General features: G+C 46.3%; 1 protein-coding gene across 5 annotated transcripts in view; it reads left to right on the forward strand.

Annotated features, from left to right (window-relative positions):
- Positions 1–15,210, forward strand: part of Bicral (BICRA like chromatin remodeling complex associated protein) — a 97,160-nt gene extending 81,950 nt beyond the window's left edge. For all 5 annotated transcript variants that reach the window (XM_076557712.1, XM_076557713.1, XM_076557711.1 and 2 more), the window contains 5 exons: positions 167–225; positions 1,160–1,305; positions 2,308–2,402; positions 3,216–3,318; positions 11,569–15,210. In XM_076557712.1, coding sequence (XP_076413827.1) covers positions 167–225; positions 1,160–1,305; positions 2,308–2,402; positions 3,216–3,318; positions 11,569–12,350 — 1,185 coding nt within the window. In that variant the 3' untranslated portion in view covers positions 12,351–15,210. The remainder of the gene's footprint in view (positions 1–166; positions 226–1,159; positions 1,306–2,307; positions 2,403–3,215; positions 3,319–11,568) is intronic.
- The last annotated feature ends 8,250 nt before the right edge of the window (positions 15,211–23,460 follow it).

Genomic DNA, 23,460 nt, shown 5'->3' on the forward strand with positions numbered 1-23,460 from the left:
ACCCTGGTACTCTTGACTACAAGGAAGTCGGCCATGATTGCTTGTTTGAGTTTTCAGCACAACGCATTTGAAGTCTTTGTTGATAGGGTAACGGGAATCACTTGGAGCCTAGCAGCCTTTATCTATAACTGTATTTCGTGATTTTTTTCCCATGTTCTGTTATTAGGTGGACGGTCACTCGGGACAGAAGAGGCCTGCCGCCAAACAGCTGACTAAAGGAGCTTTGTAAGTTGTGCGTCGGAAGGCAAATGAATTCTCAGTTTTTCTCAGGGTGTCTTAGGGCCCCTTGTTTTCATTAAACACACCACACACCTCACTATAATGGTGAGTTTGTTAGCCTTTTTCAAAATGGGCTTTGAATGACTCACACCTTTAATCTCATCACGTGGGAAGCAAAGACAAGTGGATCTCTGGGTTTCTGTGAGTTCAAGGCCAGCCTGATCTACACAGTGAGACCCTGTCTAAAAAGCCACTTTTTCTTTTAAAGAAATTTGTGAGCTGGGGAGATGTTAGTCAGTTGTCAAAGGTTTGCTCCGCAAGCGTGAGGATGTGAGGGTTCGATCCCTGACCATGTTCAACAAGCCAGGCACAGCAGCCAGCCCTCTGATCCCAGACTAGGAGGCAAACACAGGTGGACCCCGGGAATCTCGGGCTGGCCAGTCCAGCCTGCTTAGCCAGTTGTTGGCACCCGAGAGAACCAGTCTCCAAAACACAAGGTTGAGGCCCATTGGATGACTCAGCAGCAGAAAGGTGCTTGCCGCCAAGCCCAGTGGGCTGAATTTGATCTCTGGGGCCCACACGTGCCAGGGGAGATCAGACCTCTACATGAGTGCCTTGATGCGCGGGCACACTCCCACAAGGGTGGACGTGTGTCGGTGACTTTGAAAATCTCTTCCTGCAGTTTGCTTTCATCAGGACCTGTAAATAGATGAGACAGAGTGCACTGTTTGCTCTTTGGCTCTTGAAGAGAATGCCCACTGATGCCTGGTGGGAACAATGTGTTCTTGAGGTCAGGGTCATGGGAATAATATACAGACTAAAAGTGTGGAGAATGCAGTGCCCCTGTGCTGTAGAAATGAACGGCATTGCTAATAAATGGTTTGACTAATCGATTTCCCGATGTGGCCTTACCTGACCGCTCACTGCTTCTCCTTCAAAGCATCCTGCAGCAGTTACAGAGGGACCAAGCCCACGCTGTGACACCTGACAAAAGCCAGTTCCAGTCACGGAGCGACACAGTGCAGAGACTGCTGTCCTACCACGTGTGCCAGGGCTCCACGCCCACGGAGGAAGACCTGAGGAAAGGTGAGCGCCACGGCCCTGGGGTGTAACTGGTTTCCTGCTTCCTCAATGCCCCAGCCCGTGGGTAGGGCTGTGACTTGTTCTTAATAGTCCATGTCGGGGTCTCCAGCTGTTGACAGGGTCAGCAGTGACGGGACGCAGTCCAGGCTGCCGACTGTGGTGGGATGACCTTCTCCCAGGAACTTGCAGGGCACATGAACTTGACCCTGACTGTTGTACCAGGAACTAGTTAGCTCCCTGGGGTCCCAACGCAAGTCTCAGGCCTTGTCTGGACTTCAGGAAACTGACAAGATTAGGGACAGAGCCCCTTCTCCAGCCCAAGAACCCCCCCACCCCGTTCTAGCACCTGTACCGGTTGTCTGTCTAAGTCCAGTGGCGGGGATTTGGTGCCACCCCACTTTCCCTCCCCCCCCCAAGCCCTCCAGGATATCATCTTCCTCCACTCCCACTGGTCTTGATCCTTCCAGGGTCTCCTGACCCACTGGGGCTTCCGGGGAGGTCTCAGGAGTGGCTTCCAGAGTCAGCAGTAAAGCGCTGTGAGGATTCTGAGGAAGGGTGAATTAGAAAATGTGACATTTCTCCAGACTAAAAGTCAAAACCCAGAGCTTGAGATCATGACCTGCAAGGGGTTGTGGACTGGTGTGTGTCTTCCCAGGCTGACAGTCTGACTTGACTTGTTCAGCTCTTTCTGTCTGCCCTGCTTCTGGGAAGGAACAGAGCTGAGGGAACCAGCTCATGAGTTGTCCAGTGCTCTTCCGTACTCTTCCAGTGCTCTTCCTGCTCAGAGCAGCGATAATGGGCTGTTGGTTTCCCGGGCTGAGTTCCCCACCACACACAGTGCAGGGACATCAGGCATCTGTCTGCAGTGTGCTTAAGCAGAGAAGGCTAATCAAGGGGGTGTCCGGAGGGTGTCCCTGCTACGGGTAGGTTGTGGGAGTGAGTCAGTGCCGGTCTCAGGAAACAGACCCGCCTCTCTGATCGTTTTCTCTCTCTCTTTTTTTTTAGTGGACAATGAATTTGAAGAAGTCGCCACTCAACTCCTCAAAAGGACCCAAGCGATGCTGAACAAATACAGATTCCTGCTCCTAGAAGATGCCATGGTAAAAGTGTGCTCCCAGCATGGCTGCCTGAGCAGTTCAGCTGGCCCCGAGGCACAGAGAGATGGTTCAAGGCCTTCCACACCCAGACCATAGTTTACAAAGAGACATGTTTGTGGTTGGAGGAAACTTCACACTTATCGATCACTGAGAGTGATGGCAGCAGATGTCTTTGACAACCATTTCTGATTTAAAAAAAAAAAAAAAAAACACCTTCTGAGCCATCTAATAAGACTACCTCACAGGCATGGTGGCACACACTTTTAATTCCAGCTCTCAGAAGCAGAGGCAGGTAGATCTCTGTGAATCCAAGGCTAGCCTGGTCTACAGAGTGAGTTTGAAGCTAGCCAAGCTTACATAGTGAAACCCTGTCTCTAAAAACCAGCTCAGGTACAGGTGGTATCGCACACCTTTAATCCCAGCACTGGGGAGGTAGAGGCAGGTGGATCTCTGTGAGTTCCAGGACAGCCAGGGCTATAAAGAGAAACCCTGTCTCGAAAAACTAAAATAAATAAATGAAAACCAGTTCTATCATTTGAGAAAGGACGACTTACACCTTTGGGTGGCTCGTTCCCAACAGATGGGAAGCTGAGGCAGGATGATCACTACAACTTTGAGGCCAGCCTAGGCTACATGGGACTGTCTGAAAACAGCAGCAAATGTCATAGCTTCCTGTGTGTAGCCCATGTGTGATGTTGGAACTCTAGAGTATCTAGACGCCAAACTCTGACTTCTCGTTGCTCATTTAGTGCCCACACACAGGGGTCACTGTCCCTTGATAAGAGCATCTGAAGTGACTGGCTCTCTCCTTTTCAGAGGATCAACCCCTCTGCTGAGATGGTGATGATTGACAGGATGTTCAACCAGGAGGAAAGAGCTTCCCTGTCTCGGGACAAGCGGCTGGCACTCGTGGATCCTGGTAAGAAATGTCAGGGTACTGTGGGGCGTTTACCCACCACCCCCACAGCTTCCCAGAGTTTTCTTGAGTGCGATCAGCAGGAAATATTAGATAGAAGGATTTATAGCGGAGAATGTTGCGGAGATAAACAGATAGAAAATAAAGGATAGCCTCGAGAGGGCCTGGAACCTATTCCAACGGGCCCCGACTGTCTCTGGTCCAGGGTTTTTATAGAGACGCCAAGGGGGTGGAGCAAAAGACCTCCTCCCCCAGCACAGCCAAGTGCAGACCATCTCAGACACCTGCACTCAGGCCTGTGGTCCTGATCATCCTCTATTCGGACCTGCTGGGTAAAGCCACGAGGAACCCCAGAACGGGCTCCCACAGGTCCCCCCTTCTTAATATATAAAAAAAAAACTATTAATGGCTTACAGCAATCTCCATAGCTGTTATACCTTCCAGTATGGGAGTAGAGGATGATATAAATGGCATTTCTCTTTTGAATTAGGTCCAAGGTGACCACAGCAGTCATAGCTGCCTCAAGCCCTTTCTAAACCAAAACTCTTAAGGCGACTACAAACTTAAAGAATACCTTAGCTTCATCATTACCATTAACAGGTTAACATAAATATTGCTATACATAGTCACAATTCTCTCAATCTTACAACTCAAAGCAAACTCTTAACAGAACCATTAGAATTAGCATATATGGTGCTATATATAGTTAACAGTTTTCTCCGTCTTACAACTTTAACTCAGTCATTTGAATTTTCTTGTTAACAGAACATAGGAAAAACTTCGATGTATTCACAAACTTAAACATTTCCTCAATTCTACAAAGCCAGGGTGCATTAATATCAATAGGTTTCTGCGAACATAATTCAATCTCATAGCTCCTCCTTTTCTTTATAATTTTTAAGCAAAATCTCAAGCCTAGTTAGAAAACCCAAACTTTTCTGTTTAAACAGTTCCATTTGTAACATAAAACCAGTTCCATAAGTAATTCCATTTTTACATAAACAGTTCCACAAAACAATTCATAAATCACCAGTTAATAAAGCATATATGCATACACAAAACTGCATATTGATTCTAAGTAGAAATAAATTTCTTCATTTAAACAGTTCCATTTTTAACCCAATTCCAGAAAACTGTTCCTAGGTCATTACTATAAGTAAGCTCAAAATTGTCCCATTGCAATGAAATCTCTATTGTTCATTTCATTTAAGTACCAAAATTCAAATGATAAATATTGGTACTAGCCTTCCAAATTTGAAGAAATCCATAACCAAAATGTTTTTGTAATTTTATCTCATTTTAAGTTCAAAAAGTTCAAACAAGAAATAAATTCTGGTATCAGGCTTTCACTTCCAAATATGAAGAGACGTTTTCAACCAAAACTTTTTGCAGTTAATTTTTGTTCAAACAAGCGTCTCTGCACCTTTTGTTCTCACAGACAGACCTTTTTAGTATAGTAATATTTTAAACCGCACCGTTTTTGCTGTTAGCTCAGGTTTTTCTGTGCTGCGTTGATATTCCACGGATCTCAGCTGCGGATGCCTTGTGCTGGTTCTGGCGTCCGCCATTCTTAGCTTCTTAGCGGCTTCTGGAGCGTTTGAAACCATTCAGATTCCCTACTTTGCAGTCTACTAGGACACTATCTCCTGTGTCTCAGGTGTTTTTTCACCATATACATTAATAGACTCACACTTAACATTTACACTTTTTCACAAACTCACATATAACGTTTTTTGCCTTGCAAAGCATTTAGACTCATATTCAACATTTACATGTTTTTACAAACTCACATACAACATATTAACATCTACTTATTTATACTTTAAGGAAACTATAGAACTACTATAGCAAATATATTTCTTATTAATTCTTATATACTTATATTCATTCCATCTTATTTCTTATTTAAACTTACATTTACAACTAGCATCTTACAAGCTTATTACTACATGTCTTAAGACTACCTTAGATACTTCTTACAAGCATATATATATATATATATATATATATATATATTTTTTTTTTTTTTTTTTTTTTTTTTTTTTGGTTTTTCAAGACAGGGTTTCTCTGTGTAGCTTTGCGCCTTTCCTGGGACTCACTTGGTAGCCCAGGCTGGCCTCGAACTCACAGAGATCCACCTGGCTCTACCTCCCGAGTGCTGGGATTAAAGGCGTGCGCCACCACCGCCCGGCCACAAGCTTATATTCTTAAAGGAACTCTATAGATCTATTTTACAAACTTATATAGGCTACCATTAGCATATATCTAACTTAGCAAACACCTAAAGATTTCTTAACACAGATCTAACAAGACAGAATTTTTACAAACTCACGTATCTTATTTTCGTCTTTCTACTTCTTACTCTTAATTATTATCACCATCTCTATCAGAAAGATTCTCTTAACTAGACAGGAAGTACGTACATCATTTCTAAAGTTTACAGTTTATAGTCAGCTTTGTTATAAAGCACTGGGATTTAGTGAGTGTTGTCATTATAGAGTTGTGATACTTGTTGCTAGGGGATTGTAACATTCTCAGGACAAAGCCACACCCCAAAGTTGCGAGTGGGCCTTTTCGAACCGGCAGAGATGCACTGTCAGCGGTAAACGGTTTTTAACTAGAGGCTGTCCCTTCACCCAAATTCATAATAGCTCCCCTAAGTACTTCAATTCAGACAAACATTTCTATTACAACAGCACTTTTGGTTTGCTCTACCAAAAACTTCACTTCACACTGAGGGTGAAATTACCATATTTAGCTGCTGTAAACCTCTTCGCCAATACTGCACAACTATTAGGTGATATAAGGTATTTTTCTAAAGGAGCTAGTAAAGCCAAAAGCGGCACAGCTCTGAACTCTGTTTCCTCACTGTTTGCATTAACCAGTGACAAAACCTCAGAAGCACTAATCGAGCACTTTCATTCTGGTTCCTTTTTTTTTTTTTTTTTTTTTTTTTTTTTTGGTTTTTCGAGACAGGGTTTCTCTGTGTAGCTTTGCGCCTTTCCTGGAACTCACTTGGTAGTCCAGGCTGGCCTCGAACTCACAGAGATCCACCTGGCTCTGCCTCCCGAGTGCTGGGATTAAAGGCGTGCGCCACCACCGCCCGGCTCATTCTGGTTCCTTTATAGGAACCTCATTGGAGCTGACTTTTCTTAGTTCCACACTCCTTACCAAATGCTCCGGTAACCACAGAGCTTCTTTCTCCTCTTGTGAAAAAACACAAACATGTCCTCGACCCCATATTAAAACAGGATCAGGACCCTTCCATAATCCCGAGCAGGGATCTTTCCATTTCACTTGAGTTTCAGGATTTAGCATTTTCACTTCATTAGCTTTAAGTCCTGATGTTATTAGCCGCGGTGATATTTAGCATTGATTTCTTATAAGGAACTTTCAGGTAAAGCAACTCTTTTGTAAGACAGCTAGATTTTCTGAAGTTTGTTTCCCATCTAGAAAGCAGTCATTTCTTTTTTGAATGCCTGTTTCCTTGTCTCCTTATGAGATTTGCAAAGGAATTACTCATTGCAGGCAGTTTGTTCAAAAGGCAAAGAACTTTAATTTCAACAAATTTTTTCATATCTAAGACAAAGTTCAGTGTATAAACTGCTTTCCCTTGCTTTAAGGATTTTAAAGTGGCTTGTTTGCTCTTAAAGGTAGCTTTTTGTCATCCAACTACCGTAAAAACTTTTCACAGCTATTAGGGTAAAGAAGGCATTTTACCAACGGAGCCCCAAACCGCGAAGCGCCTAGTTCCGTATCCTTTCAGTTTTTCACTGGAACGGACACTTAAACTCTTAGACGATTTTCCTCCTTATTCTTTTTAAAGGCTGTATTTTAAATTTACCATGAATGTATTTTTGAGCTGACAAAAGTGTTTCAGGGCAATGTTGCCATCTTTAGCGGAAAAACTAGCTTTCCCAGAATGCATTTCCCTTATATCAGTCCATAATAATATCAGTCCCATATCAGTCCCTTATATCATTTCCCATAGTTCTTTTCGGGTTTGAGAGTCAACTGGTTCTCTTTTACCAGACTTGCTTACAAATTCTTGCCCGGGAGGTTTGAGCAAAGTTTTTTGCTTTTGCAACGGGAGATTTGAACAAGCATTTTACATTTTCAGCTATGGCACATTCTCCTCAGCTGGCTTCAACAGGTGTCTCTCCTTCATCAGACACTGGCCCCCGAATCAGAACCACACCTGCCTCGTTAGCCGGCATTGAGGCTGGCATTTCTGATAGCAACTTTGCTCGGGGTTTGTGCTTGCCTTAGCCAGTCAGTGAAAAACAAGATCATTTGCAACAGAGCTTTTCCATAGCTCCTTCAGAGATTTTCTCCCACTGATCTTATTCTCATTTCGCTTGTTCCTTCCCCCCCAGATTTTCCAAGAAAAGTTTTATAGTTTAAGAGAGATTTTTCCCGCCCCCAGGAGAAAGACCAACTTTTCTCAAAACTTGCCAACTTTAAACTTTGACTTCTTACACCCCCATTTTTGCCTCAGGGAGAAAACACTTTCTCCTGCCGCTTGGATTTGGCATTTCAGCTGTCCCCAGGTCAAAAACTTCCATAGGAAACTTTTTCTTCCCCATAAGCTCAAAGAAGATCTTTTTTACTACCCGTAAAGCCCAAAGAAAGATTTTTTCCCCAGTTTGCTTTCAAAGCCCCCAAAGTTAGAAAATTGAAGAGTTTTCCTGTCTAGTTGCCTTACTTATTCCTACGCAATCTTACACTTCTAAGTTTTTCCTACACTATATTACTACCCTATATCTTATACTTATCACAGATAGAATTTGAGAAAGGGATAGAAGATAGAAAATTTTGACAGAAGAGAATTTCGCTGCAGCATCGGACATCCTTCCAGTCCGCTTTCCTTTTCTCTCAAGGATAAAACCCCTGCCTCACCAAAAAATATATATAAAAATATATATATTCCATAACACCAGCATGCCTTTCCACTGGCAGGGCTGACTCAGCACTTTCACCAAAAACTCTGTATTAAAACTATTATTTTCCTTTATCTTTAGTCCCTATTACTTTGTCTTTAGTCCCTGTTCATTTGTCTTTAGTCCCCCCTTTTTTTTGTTCCCCCTTTTTTCTTTAGTCCCTTTTTTTTTTTCTTTTTTCTTTAGTCCCTGTTCATGGCGCCATTCTGTGGGGCGTTTACCCACCATCCCCACAGCTTCCCAGAGTTTTCTTGAGTGCGATCAGCAGGAAATATTAGATAGAAGGATTTATAGCGGAGAATGTTGCGGAGATAAACAGATAGAAAATAAAGGATAGCCTCGAGAGGGCCTGGAACCTATTCCAACGGGCCCCGACTGTCTCTGGTCCAGGGTTTTTATAGAGACGCCAAGGGGGTGGAGCAAAAGACCTCCTCCCCCAGCACAGCCAAGTGCAGACCATCTCAGACACCTGCACTCAGGCCTGTGGTCCTGATCATCCTCTATTCGGACCTGCTGGGTAAAGCCACGAGGAACCCCAGAACGGGCTCCCACAGGGTACAGGTCTGGGGGAACAGCCCTGATAGTCCCTGATCAGTGTGGCCTTTGGGAGGTCTTTGTGAGCCAACCTGTGGTAAGTCCAGAAGAAGAGAGAGTGAATTCTGGGAAGGGAGAACAGCTAACGCAGTTGAGAGCTGTAGGTGCCCATTCCAAGAATGTCTCTGGTCTACAAAATCCAAATGGAATTTTACATTCAGTTAAATGACTGCTTTTCCCTGTTCAACTTCAAATCCTAGTCATTCTAATCTGTGAGAATAAATGAAGTCAGAGGCTTCTCAGTGTCTAAGGAAACATCAGTGAAGCACGGCACGGAAGTTAGTGCCCTGTGCAGGTACTTTTCTCTGTCCCACCCCCGTGAGCATTTTAGAGTTTCCCCAAACCTGCCCCCACTTGTTTTTGTTCTTGTTTTCTTAGACAGGGTCTCACTGTGCATCCCTGGCTGTCCTGGGACTCATTATGTAGACCAGGCTGGCCTCAGACTCACAGGGCCTGTCTCTGCCTCCCGAGTGCAGAGATTAAAGGTGTGAGCCATTACACCCAGCTCCAAATCTGTCCTTCTAAATCTTACGTTAAAAATTTTCTCTCTGCTCAGTTGCCCACGTTGATCTCAAGCTCATGTGTCTAAAGTGATGCTCCTGCCTCAGTCCCCTGAGTAGCTGAGATTAGAAGCTGTAAAGTCATAAACGCCATAGTAGTCCAGGGGTCATAAATCTCACCTGTATTTATACCATCTAAAAATGGTTTGAGAAGTCACATGCTAGAAAGGATTTCATATTCTGATGTTCTTTTTTATTTTATTCTAGCATGTTTTTTATTTTAAAAATGTGTGTGTGTGTGTGTTTGTGTGTGTGTGTGTGAGAGAGAGAGAGAGAAAGAGAGAGAGAGAGAGAGCTCGAAAGGGGGCCCCCAAATGCATGTGCCCGTCAGACAACAGCTTGTGGGTCCCAGGGCTTGAACTCGGGTCATCAGACCTGGTGGCAAGCTCCTGAAGTCACTGAGCTGTTTAAGATTTAACTTAAATGTAAGTTTGTATGTTTGTCTGTGTGTGTGTGTGTGTGCGCGCGCGCGCACATGTGTGGGTGCCCACAGAGGCCAGAAGAGGGTTTTGGATGCCCTGGAATTGGAGTCACAGGCAGTTGTGACCCCCACGCGTGGGTTCTGAGAGCTCACGTCCTCTGGAAGAGGAGCAAGCACTCTTAACCACTGAGCCGGCTCTCCAGCCCCTGGAGTTTTTATCTGATTTTAATCTTTAGAATAATATTTGACTACGTTACCTTGATAATTTAGTGGATTCATTTACCTGGGGTAGCTGCTTTGATTTTATTCTCCTCCAATGTCTTGTCTTTTTCTTTTCTTAATTGTTTAAACTTTTGTGTGTGTGGTTGTTTTACCTACCTGTATGTGTGTATGCTGCATTCATACCTGGTGCTCACAGAGCCCAGAAGAGGGCGTCAAATCCCCGGGAACTGGAGTTACATTTGGTGGTGAGCCACTGTGTGGCTGCTGGGATCCAAACCAAAGCCCTCTGCAAGAGCAGCCAGTGCTCCTGATAGCTGAGCCGTATCTTTGGCCCGCAGTCTTTTGTTCCTTAAGTTTTTGTTGTTGCTTTGGTTGTTTATTTGTTGAGCTCTGCCGCTCAGACTCTGCCAGAACTCATGCTATAACTCAGACTGGCTTTGAACTCATAGTAATCCACCTGCCGCAACCTCCCAAGTACTGTATTACAGGCGGGCCCACCATGCCTAACTCTTCCTTATTGGTACATAAATATTAAGGTTCTGCTTTAGGCCTGCTTTGGCTCAGGAGGTTTACAAATATAATGTGTGGACTGATAGGCTAATGGACGCTTCTGGAAGAAATACTGTGTGTGTACCAGGAGCCTCACATCCGTCCAAAGAAGACATTAGAGGATCTGTTTCTATCCCTTTCTGAGAGACTGAAATCTGTGCCTTTGGTAAATGAGCTTCTGATAACCACACCACTTTGTCATCCATTGTCACACCCTGAGGAGCAGGCAGTGTCTGTCATGTGGAGCCCTTGTCACACTTTAGCCAACTCTGTCCCCGGGAGCTCCCGTTTGGAGGTGTGCTGTGTGCTCTGTGCTTTGGAGATGGAATGGCTCCTTCCTTAGAGCTGCTGCTGTAGCCTCAAGTCCTCCCAAAGGCTTCCCTTGGCATTCCCTGGCTCCCGGAACCTAACGAGGGTGCGGCCCATACACTCGGACATGGCCCCTCCATGGCCGGTGTCCTTCCAAGGGGATGTCGTTTCCTGTGCCTTTGGGCCATTAGTTTCATGATCTGGGGGGGGCGGGGGGGAGATCTGGGGAAGCCGCCCAGCCCTCACACCTGGCTGTAAGCGCCCTTACGCAGAGCCGAGGGGCGCCCACCCCCTTGGCACAAAGGCTGCTCTAAGGAAGGAAGCAGGTTGAAGCCATGACTTTTATCCTCAGAACAGCAGTTAACCAAAGGAAAATGGAGGGACAGGCATGTCGCCCTCTTGGTGGAGCGCCTCCTTTGAGTGCACAAAACCATGGGTTAAGCTCCCCGAGTAGAAGCTGGCCCCGAGCCTGGGCTGCTCTGAGAAGATGCCCCTTGGTTAAGTTGTCTCTGCATGTGTCTGTGGAAGTTGTGGGCGGGCGGGCGGGAGGAGCAGAAGCCCTAGCGGCCGAGGGACTGCTCTCTGCTCCTAGTTAGGGGCCTTGTCGTGGGCCAGGCCTCACTTTGACCATTAAAGCTCTTTCCCATCTCATTCCCAGAGGGTTTTCAGGCCGATTTCTGCTGTTCCTTCAAACTTGACGAGGCTGCCCCCGAGACACCACAGGACAGGAGTGACCAGCATCGCAGCAGAACCAGCTCGCTGCATCAGGGGCCCAGGGCCCAAAGCAGAGACCGAGCCAAGCCGGGCATGGCAGAAGCCACGAATCATGACCAGTTTCATCTAGTGCCTAACCACGTCGTGGTCTCTGCAGAGGGAACCATTGCTAAAAAGTCGGAAGGCCACGGGAGAACACTGAAATATGACAAAGGGGGCTTAGGCCAGTACCGGGGCGCACCTGAGGACAAGGGCAGCCGGAGGGACCCCGCCAAGGCCAGCGGGTGCTCTCCAGGCCCTGAGGGCCACCGCAAGACTATGCCCAGGCCGGACCATGGCTCCGAGAGCAAGCTCCCGGGCACGCTGGCCAGCTCACACCTGGAGATGCCGTGCCTCGACTCCTTCCAGGACAAAGCCCTGAGGAATTCCCCAAAGAATGAGGTTTTACACACAGACATCATGAAAGGGTCGGGTGAGCCCCAGCCGGATCTCCAGCTCACCAAGAGCCTGGAGAAAACCTTTAAGAACATTCTGGAACTCAAGAAGGCGGGGCGGCCGCAGAGCGACCCCGCGGCCAGCGGCGCCGTGGACCTTGACTTCCCCAGCTTTTCTCCAATGGCTTCGCAGGAAAACTGCCTGGAAAAGTTCATCCCGGACCACAGTGAAGGCGTTGTAGAAACGGACTCGATTTTAGAAGCCGCTGTAAATAGTATCCTTGAGTGTTAGTAGCAGCCGCCCTCCCCGACCCCGCCCCGGACCAGTTACATTCTCTCCCAGCAAAGCAAATGGAAACGTCTCCTGTCTCCAGCCTGCTTGGTCCTCCATCTAATCTCGACCCCGTTCTTTTGAAGAGCAATACACGTCGTCGTGGCTGCAGGGAGACCCTCAGTAAACCCATCTCTCTCTAGGAGGCAGCCCGATAGGCCCCACACATTTCAAGTGTGACGAAAGTGCTTATGGCCATTGTTGTCGTTCGTTTCCTTGTTTTGTGGTTTGTTGGTTTTTTAGCACTGTCACTCGATGAGACCACAGTACACTTGGCCCTGGGTAAAATTTTGACAATCATAAGTCATTTCAAAAGAACAGACTTATTAAAGAAAAATCAAACAGGACTGATAGAAGCTACTTTTTTAAAGAATTTCTCACTGCAGCTCCAAACTAGTGGTTTTGTTTTTGTTTGGGGAAAAGGGTATTTGTGAAGGGAAGTCCACATGACTCCTCCATGCTCTCTGAGCGGTGGGGGCCAGTTGCTCTGCCTGGAACCCCACGGCCCTGGCCAGCTAAGAGGGCTGTAGCATAGACGCAGAGCATTTGTGTCCCTGGCTCTTGAACACCCGAGTGTTTACTGATGCTGCTGAAGCAACACCTTCCCTGTCTTTAGCACATCCATGTTGACTTCCGTCTGAGAAAGATCTGTTCTTAGCCCGGGTATACAAGCTCTGCCGAGCTCGGGGGGGAACAGTGGGAACCAGTTCAAAGGCAGCAGCGAGCAGGCTGGGGAGGCTGCGGGAGCCGCCAGGGTCGCAGTGCATGTAACTTGAAAGAGTTTGCATTTTATAATCGGGTGAAGTCAGCATACCTTGTGTCTTTGATTGTTGCTGAATTCTGTTTCGTTAACCTCTTTACGTCCTCGCCCTCAGCAAATAGCCAAGCCTCAGGAGTGCTGGCACCCAGAACTGTCTTCTGTTTTTTCGGTTTAAACTTTGGAAGGGGTCTCTGGCCTTCTTTGTGCTTCCTGTTTCTGAGAACAGTAGTCAGCACTGGCATTGGTCATTCCCGACACAGTAAACCAAGGGCAACAGCCGGCATGTCACCACGGAAAGAGAGGACCGACCTCCCACGTGGGTGGCCCACGTTCTCGGTAGCCAGCCTTCCCATTTCCCCTCGTGGGCCTGTCCCAGGGCATGATGTTTCTGTTACGGCTTTCATTCTCTAGGTCATAACCATTGCAGGGAAAGCCAGGTCCCGGGCCGTGTTTGCACACGCTGCTCCTGCCACAGCACCACCTGTCTGACCTCTGTTCATCCCCCAGCTCTGTAAAGGCACCCATTGATCTCCACGTTACTAGATCCCCAAAATGGAGTTGTTCCCGTGGACATCATGTTGAGTGTTTCTCTTCCAGACTGGCCTGCAGTGGAAAGGAAGGGTTTTGATTTTTTCAAACAACATAGCAACAGTCTAGGCATGTTGGCACACACCTGTAATCCCAGCAGTCAGGTGGCTGAAGCAGGAGAGTCACAAGTTCAAGGCCCGCTTGGGCTACATAACACACCCCTGTCTTTAAAACAAAACAAAAGAAATTGAGCAACAGCAGACTGTATGTTCCCTCTTTACCCCACTGTCCACTACATCAAGAAGCCCTGTGAGACAGCCAGTCTTCCAGAGAGCCTTGCACCCTCTCCCAGCCCATAGCCCAGCCCATCAAACTAGGAGAGCCTGGCTATCTTAGAGTTACCCTTTTTTCCTTATTTGTGCCAATGTCCAAGATGCTGACTTCCCGCCTGTATTATAACACATTAGAAAGATGAGTTGTTTGCCAGTTAGAATTCTCTGTTTGGGCCACCCTGGGTTAACAGCCTGCCCTGATCCCTCTGATGTCACAGGCTCTTCTCATAGCCTCCTGGTTGCCTAATTCAAGATGGCCCCTGGACGCCTGCCTGCCCATGGCTACTAATGAATTACATGAATTATTGCAAATCAGTGGAATTCTTGAGACAAGAAAAGTCTCGTGTGTATTTGTTACCTCCTTCCTCCTCCTCCAACCCCTCCTTCCCAACACTGGCTTTCCTATACGTCAAAGTACAGGGCTTCTAAGCCCTAACATTGGTCCCACAGCGGAAAGCCTAACGTACCAAAATGAAACTTGTAAATTTTTGTGTCCTTGTATGTAAGTTTACTTTTTATGGAGGAAAGACTCTGGATAATGACAAATGAAGATTACAAAATGTATTTTACCCCTGTGATTAGGTTACACCACGCGGGTCCTAACTCATGGACGAGCGCCCTCTGGTGAAGGGAAGCACCTGCCCCAGTGGCCAGCATTTGGTGTTTAGGTTCATTAGTCAGTTGAGTCCCTGTGCTCAGTAACACAAATCACTTTTTCTTTTCTTTGTTTTTAATCTGTTTGTCGTTGTGGGAAAGTATGGATTTGTTATTACGCATTGATTTTCTGTGTCCTTAAGTACTGCCTAAAGATGAAGCGAATTTTGAACTGGCAATTACGAAAAGGAAATCCTTTAGCTCTGGAGAATTTAGTCGACTCTGTTAGATTAGGGAGGCCTCACAGGCTGGCCGGCGCAGAGGACGGTCACTCACTGTCAGTGTGGTGTGGGCTTTATTCGCTTAAATACTTCATTTGTATAGTATGTCTCACTTGAAATTGCTTTGTATACATTTTGTAAAAATATTTATAAAATGTTTTGTAAAAAAAAAAAAAGTATAACAAATTGCAGTTTATTTTGTTATGTTGGATAAATACTGTTAAACCAGTCAGTACCTATATTGTTAATCCATGGTTAGGAAATGTTCAGTTGGAGATTACAAAATGAAACAACCATTGCAATACAGCCAAAGATTTGGGAAACTGCGTCACTGTATTGTCTTGATTTTGTAACTACGATTGGCTCCTGTCCCTAGACGAGGAAACGTTCAGTGGGGCTCTGTAGAGACATTTAACACGATCAGAAAGCCTCCAGGGAGAGGACAGGATCTCAACTTCCGCCTCTCTGCAGTGACAGGTTAAAGGAAGTTGTGAGTGAAGTTGGGGTCCGTCCCCCCCCGACTGGTCACCTGGGTCCTTAGCTAAGGAAGGAAAGTCGGGGTCATTTCTGATGGCATCAGTGGGCCTGTGCAGGAGGGTGGTTTGGTTTTGTTATGTTTTTTCAGTAGTCATATCAAGGAGAAAGCTAAGGGGTGATAAGATTAACTCATTTAACACTCCAGAATGAACACCTTTCTCTTTGGTTCCTAAGTTAACCAGATTGTAGTGAGAACACTTTCTGGGGTCCTCTCTGTGACATCAGCCCTAGGAGGCCTTTCTGAGTTCCCTCACAAATGTGACTTAGACCTATAGATTTTTCTCCACTCTGGGGCCTTAGAATTTACCCTCACACTCCTTGGGGAATTTGGAAGTAAAAGTTGGGCAGTGTGTGCTCAGGAACCAGCTCAGTTAACAGAGTGCTTACCTACCTCGAGCTAAGTCCTGGGTTCGATCCCCACCACATAAACTCTAGGCATAGGGATGCCTGCCTGTAGCCCCTGTACACTGAAGCTGGAGGCAAGAGAATGAGGAGTTCAAGGTCATCCTTAACTGCACAGCTAAAGACCATCCTGTGCCCCATGAGTCCTGCCTCAAAAGTAAATAAATAGGCCGGGGGCGTTGGTGGCGCACGCTTTTAATCCCAGCACTTGGGAGGCAGAGACAGGCGGATCTCTGCGAGTTCGAGGCCAGCCTGGGCTACCAAGTGAGTCCCAGGAAAGGCGCAAAGCTACATAGAAAAACCCTGTCTCGAAAAACCAAAAGAAAAAAAAAATAACTAAAATCAGTGGTGCACAGTCCACAGCCAGGATATTGTCCTCATGGTCCTGGCCGAGGTTGCAGTGCTGTGGAGTGGATGTGTCCTTTGGTGTGGTTTACAGCGTTGCCTTGAGGTCATGTTTCTCTGCATGCCAAGTGTATGTGTGTACCCAGCATCGCATGGCCCCTGTCCAGGCCCTTTGCCTTAGACATTGCCCAGACTAGAGACTGGAGAGACAGCTCAGCAGTTAAAAGCACAGGCTGCTCTTCCCCAGGACCACAGTTCAGTTCCCAGCACCTGTGCTGGGTGGCTCAGCCATTTGAGATTCCAGCTCGAGGGGATTTGATGCCCTCTAGCCTCTGCAGGCTCTATTCAAACATAGATGCACAAATAAAAATGACTCATTAGAGCCTGTTGACACAGCTCTTTTTTTTTAATTCTTCTCTTTATTTTATGTGCATTGGTGTTTTGCCTGTGTGTGTGAAGGTGTCAGAAGCCCTGGAACTGGAGTTACAGACAGGTGTAAGCTGCCATGTGGGTGCTGGGAACTGAACCTGGGTCCTCCAGAAGAATAGTTAGTTAACCACTGAGACATCTTTCCAGTCCTGATACAGGTCTTTTATCCCAGCACCAGGGAGGCAGAAGCTGCTGGATCTCTGTGAGTTTGAGACCAGCCCGGTCTACATGGCAAGTTCCACACCAATAACAACCACAAAACATTGTTTAGAAAATAATAATACAGGACTAGAGAGATAGGTCAACAAGTAAGAACATTGTTGTTGTTCCAGGGGACCTGGCTTTGCTTGCCAGCACCTACATAGTGGCTCCCAGCTGCCTGTGACCCTCAGCTGCCTGTGACTCCAGTTCAGGTTTATCCCAACCCCTCTTCTGGCCTCTGAGGACACCAGACAAACATGGTATACAGACATACACAAAGGCAAAATACTCTACACATAAAGTAAAAATAACTTTTTTTTTGTTTGTTTGTTTGTTTTTTCGAGACAGGGTTTCTCTGTGTAGCTTTGCGCCTTTCCTGGGACTCACTTGGTAGCCTAGGCTGGCCTCGAACTCACAGAGATCCGCCTGGCTCTGCCTCCCGAGTGCTGGGATTAAAGGCGTGCGCCACCACCGCCCGGCTAAAAATAAATTTTTAAAGAAAATAATATTGGGGGGAAGCAGGGTTGGAGAGATGGCTCAGAGGTTAAAAGCACTGGATGCTCTTCCAGAGGTCCTGGGTTCAATTCTCAGCATCCACATGGTGGCTCACAACCATCTGTAATGAGATCTGGTGCCCTCTTCTGGCATTCAGGGATACACGCAGGCAGAACACTGTATACAAAATAAATCTTAATAAATAAATAAATAACACGGAGTTTGAGAAATAGTTCAGTGAAGAGCACTGGCTGCTCTTCCACAGGACTCAGATTCAACTTCCAGCATCCATATTGCTCACATCCATCAGTAACCTCAGTCCCAGGGCCTCTGAGGACACTAGGCATGCAGTGGTACACAGACATACATGCATACGAAACAATCATACACATAAATAAATAAAATAAAAATAATGTAGTAAATCTTTTAAAAAGAAGGCTTTTCTTATTGCTCAGCTATGGCCAAGGTCTCCGTATTCCCTTGGGGCACACCCAGAGGCAAGTCAGGGCTTCTATTAGGATAGTGAAGGCTTCCGTCTATGGTAGGAGGTCAGGTGCCAGAAAATGGCGTCCCAGCATTTCCCCATGCAGAGAGCAGCAGGTGGGCTACTGGGGGAAACACTGACAGGAAAGATGGAAACTTCTCTGCAGCTGGGGACCCTGGCACAGCATTGCTCAGGCAGAACGGCCTCTGTGTTGTCCTGCAGGGATGAGGCCCTCGACTCCAGGGCATGGCTGTCTCAGCTCTGTGTTCTTGTCAAGACAGAAGTAGGACTTCTTTGGTGCCCAGCTGATGAGAGAGTTAGCCAGCAACCACGTCTCGAACAGCTCACTGCAGCAGGCACTGTAAGTGGTACCGCTCTGAGGAGAAAGGTATCCTGGCAGTTGGGAGCCAGGGAATACCACCAAGTCACACTGCACAACAAACCTCACACAGTTACTGGGAAGACACAGAGGGTGGCTGCCTCTGACAGGATCTGGGCAGGAGGCAAGCTTTCTGTAGGGCTTCTTGGGGGCAGAGTTTTCCGGGGTAGAGATTTCCAGGGTAGGAACTGGTGCGTTTTCAACTCCTAAGCTTGGGCTTTTTACTCTGTTGGATGGAGCTTAGTTACCTGTGTCTCAAGGGGCTGAGTCTGGCTGTTTTAGCCACTAGAGTGTTCTGTGGGAAGACCCTGGTAATTGGAGCTCCTAAGGGACCAGATGGGGCTTGGTCTTACATCCCCCCTTTTTTGTTATTATTGATAAAAGGGGTTGGAAAAGGGGGGTGATATTATCCTTAGACTACTTCCTGTTGAATGGGTCAAGTTTGATCTTCACTGTCAAGGTATAATCAGGAGTTGCAGGCTTCTGGCTCCATAGCTGAAGTCCAGTAATCCTGTAATAGCAACTAAGAGTGGTTAGAGTTGGTAATCCAGCACTCAGGAGGCAGAGCAGGTGGATCTCTGTGAGTTCAAGGCCAGCCTGGTCTACAAAGTGAGTTCCAGAACAGCCAGGGCTACACAGAGGAGAGAGAGAGAGAGAGAGAGAGGGAAGGAGGGAGGGAGGGAGGGAGGGAGGGAGGGAGGGAGAGGGAGAGATCCATATTGGACTGTCAATGATCCACTGGCCAGAGGCATCAAGCTGTTTTCTTACATTTTTGGAGATCCATCTGGAGTTGTCCAATCTTATCTTCGTTTTTTTTCTCTGTGTAACAGTCCTGGCTGTCCTGGGACTCACTCAGTAGACCAGACTGGCCTCAAACTCAGAGATCTGCCTGCCTCTGCCTCCCAAGTGCTGGGATTAAAGGCGTGCGCCACCACTGCCCGGCTCTTATCTTTTGCTTTATCTGACTGGTTGACTTAAAAGCAACATCGCCCCCTGAGGAAGAGACAAAAGCCCACCTCACTCTGCTTTAGTCAATCTAATCCTCCCAGTTTTGTAACGCTACAGCAGCCAGTGAGTCTGTTGGGCCCTGGAGGCTGTGGTGGTTTGGACACAAATGGCCCCCATAGACTTGTGTGTTTGAATGCTTGGCCAATAGGAAGTGGCACTATTAGAAGATATGGCCTTGTTGGGGGAAGTGTGTCCTGTGGAGGTGGACTTTCACATGCTCAAGCTAGGCCTAGTGTGGCAGTCTCCTTTGGCTGCTGTGGATCAAGATGCTGAACTCTCGGCTCCTTCTCCAGCTCCATGTCTGCCTGCGTGCTGCCATGTCCCACCATGACTATAATGGACTGAACCTCTGAACTGTAAGCCAGCTCCAATTAAATGTTTTCCTTTATAAGAGTTGCCCTGGTCCTGAGTGAGGTAACCCAAACCCAGAAAGACAGTCATGGTATGTACTCACTCATAAGTGGATTCTAGATATAAAATAAAGAACAATCAGACCACAACCCATAGAACCATGGAGGCTATGTGTATATATATATATATATATATATCATGGAGGTCCCTAGGACGACTGTGGCTTATAATAAATTTCGGTTCTACTCAATTGTTGGAAAAAAAAAATAGCCAAACAAATGGAAACACATGAACTATGAACCAAAGGCTGAGGGGCCCCCAGCTGGATCAGGCCCTCTGAATAGGTGAGACAGTTGATTGGCTTGATCAGTTTGGGAGGCAACTAGGCAGTGGGACCAAGTCCTGTGCTCATTGCATGAGTTGGCTGTTTGAAACCTGGAGCTTATGCAGGGACACTTGGCTCAGTCTGGGAGGAGGGGACTGGACCTGCCTGGACTGAGTCTACCAGGTTGATCGCAGTCCTCCGGGAGGCTTTGCCCTGGAGGAGGTGGGAATGGGGGTGGGCTGGGGGTAAGGAGAGGGGGTGGGAGGGGGGGAGAACAGGGGAACCCATGGCTGATATGTAGAACTGAATGGTATTGTAAAATAAAATAAAAGGGGGAAAAAAAAGAGTTGCCCTGGTCATGGTATCTCTTCAAAGCAGTAGACATCCTCACAAAGAGAGAGGGTAAGGATGGCCTGAGCTACCCATTGGAGATCCTAGATGAACGGAGGAGAAAACTGATGGTTAACAGCTAAGGGAGGTAGTCAGTCCTGCTGCTCCAGTGGTCACGCCAGCGGTTACACCCGGGACTAATTTATCTTCTATCATAACTAAGAAAAACTGTAACGATGACTATCTAGTCTCCAGCTCTGTCAAAGACCCCAGAAGAGTGAAATGTCACCTAACAACAGGACAGCTGGCTGCCTGAACAGTCACCCCAAGTTCTTCTGTAACACTGGGGCATCCATCTTCGGCCTACAGGCCTAGCATACCTGACAGACTTTCCTGTGAAGCAGGAATTCTGAAGGACTGTCCTACCTTGTCTTGGCAAAGTTTGGCAGTCACCTTACTTGTTTCCTGCTGGTCCAGTTTGAACAGTAACTGTCAGCAATTGAGGCAAGGGCACTTTCTTTGCCCACATGGATAGCTTTTGCCATAAGGAAAACAAACTCCATATGGAGTTTCTTTGATGCCCATCATCCTCTTTGAGGTAATTAGTGCTGACAGGAGAAGATGTGTCTCACTGTCAAGAAAAGTCTAAGTTCTTAAGACATTTTAAATGCCACATTCTGTAGGTCTTTGAAGTGTTTGAATATTACCTATCTATCTGAAATATATCTCTTTATGACCTTGAAAACATAACTAAAATGAGTATAAGTTTGCTATTATGGATATTAATCTGTATTTCTTAATTATACATTACATTTTTAAATGAGCAGCATAAACATAATACCCTAAACAAGACTAAACAAGAGTAGAAATATACATACAGTATAACAAAATTAACTTTAAATTTGTATCAATAAATCAAAATCCATACCAGTGTAAAATATGTAAGATTAATAGTTTTTTTTATTAAAGTAGATTCAATAATCTACCCTTTTATCCTACCATTTCTTTTTTTTTCCTTTTTTCTTTCTTTCTTTTTTCTTTTTTTTTTTTTTTTTTTTTTTGGTTTTTTGAGACGGGGTTTCGCTGTGTAGCTTTGCGCCTTTCCTGGAACTCACTTGGTAGCCCAGGCTGGCCTCGAACTCACAGAGATCCACCTGCCTCTGCCTTCCGAGTGCTGGGATTAAAGGTGTGCGCCATCACCGCCCGGCTTTATCCTACCATTTCTATATCCCTCCTTTTTCTTTCCAGAACATGATCCTTGACTCTAACTTCTTCGTTTAGCTTTTTTCCTGATCATTATCCATAACAACTTGTAAACAACCCCCCCCACACCAAGCCATGAAACCATCTCTTAAAGGAGCAGTGCCTCTGCTCACTGCCAGCAAACGGAGTCCACAGGAGGCTGGCTGGCCTCTCTCCTGACTCCACACTCCTTCTTCCCATCATTCTCAGTTTGACTTTCCCACCTAACTTCCTGCCCAGCTACTGGCTTGTCAGCTTTTTATTAACCAAAGAGAGTAATGCATATTCATAGTATAGAAAAGGATTGTTCCACAGCAGATAAATGCTATAGTAAAGTTTATCAGTGACCCCTGTCTCCCATCTGGGGTACCATGGGTCCTTAATTAGGATATAATCCCCCATTCTGCATAAAAGGTAGAATGCCTTCCTGAATGTGTATCATGTTTCCTACGGGACATAAGAGTAGCCTCCATAAGTCTCTGGCCAACATCAACAGTGGTCTCTAGTTGGATCACAGAAAGCAAGCATGGGACTGGGTGTTTTAGAAATCGATTTAAGGGTTATAGGGATTTGTAGTGCATTCCTGCTGAGCTCCTGGCCTGGCTCCGGAGAGCAGCACCTAGCCCTAATCCTTCCTTTGTTTAACCACACCTTTTGTTTCTCTTATCGCCCTATGTGAGACTTGTTTGAGAGTCAAGGATCAGAGCTTCTCCCAGGGATCAAAGGCCTATGCAAAACTTGGCTCAGGAAACCCGGAAAACAGCAGTACCTGAGAAATCAAGTAATTTGCACTTGGCGTTTGGTCTCTGGGAGCTCCTTTTGGGTTGCTTTGAAGATACGGAAATTAACTGGCTAAACTGTAATTAGAGAGAAATAAAAGTGCCCTAAGCGAGGGGAAAAGGCTTCTTTCCTTCGAGGCTGGACCCCCCTACGTCCACGAAAGGCTATATTCATTCTTAAGATGCCTCTGAGTCTTCTTTCCATGGAGCCCTGTGAACCCACACACCCCTGCCACGACACAGTGACAGGGATAAGTATCTGCTGGACTCCAGCTCCCACGGGGTTCAGGTCCCAAAGCAGAAGTGTGGAGTCGGCAAGGGAAGGAGACTGACGATCTGAGGGTGAATCAGGATGGCTGCCTGTTTATTGAAATTAGGCCACACCTTATATACTCTATAATTGCATCATAGTTTAACCACAAGCACTATTAAAGGCAGTGTTGGTTATGCCGCGGCGCTGCCGGCGGAGCAGCGTGCTGATTAAAAGAATCATAGCCATGATTACTTATTTAGAGCTTTATTGGGGGGGGGGGTGAGAGAGAGACACACACACAAAAGGGGGGGAGGGAGAGAGGGGAGCCCATGGGAGGAAGGAGCGGAGAGGAGAGGGGACAGAGAGCCCACAGAGGGCCCACCCGCTTTTTAGGCTGGGAAGCCGGCGAAGGCTGATGACATAATTAAGGATTAAATCCTTACAGGCAGATTTAATGATTTTGGGGTGAAAGTAGTTATCAACGTCATTACAGCATTTTTCTTGAAGCAAAAAACAGTAAGTTTGGGGCTGGAGAGATGGCTCAGAGGTTAAGAACACTGGCTGCTCTTCCAGAGGTCCTGAGTTCAATTCCCAGCAACCACATGGTGACTCACAACCACCTGTAATGAAGTCTAGTGCCCTCTTCTGGCATACAGGCATACATGCAGGCAGAACACTGTATACATAATAAATAAATAAATCTTTTAAAAAATGAATTCATTAAAAAAAAAAAAAGCATTAAGTTTAGTCCACTGTCCTCTGAGGTTCAGTAACCCTGCCACGGTCCTCCTTATGTTTCCTTCTGCAGTGTCTCAGCCCCTGTGGCCAGACATTGACTCCTGAGAAACAAACCTATAAGATCATGGTTTACTCTTCAAGGGGCATGACATAGTGTTGGTACTATGTGTGCCATTTCCTAATTACATTCCTTTGTGCCTTAGTCTTATAATATGACGCTCTTCCCCTCATAAGTTCCCGAAGGGGAAGGCCCTGACTCTTCCTTCTGTTGCATTATA

Source organism: Peromyscus maniculatus, chromosome 21, assembly GCF_049852395.1.
Source record: "Peromyscus maniculatus bairdii isolate BWxNUB_F1_BW_parent chromosome 21, HU_Pman_BW_mat_3.1, whole genome shotgun sequence".
Classification (NCBI taxonomy): domain Eukaryota; kingdom Metazoa; phylum Chordata; class Mammalia; order Rodentia; family Cricetidae; genus Peromyscus; species Peromyscus maniculatus.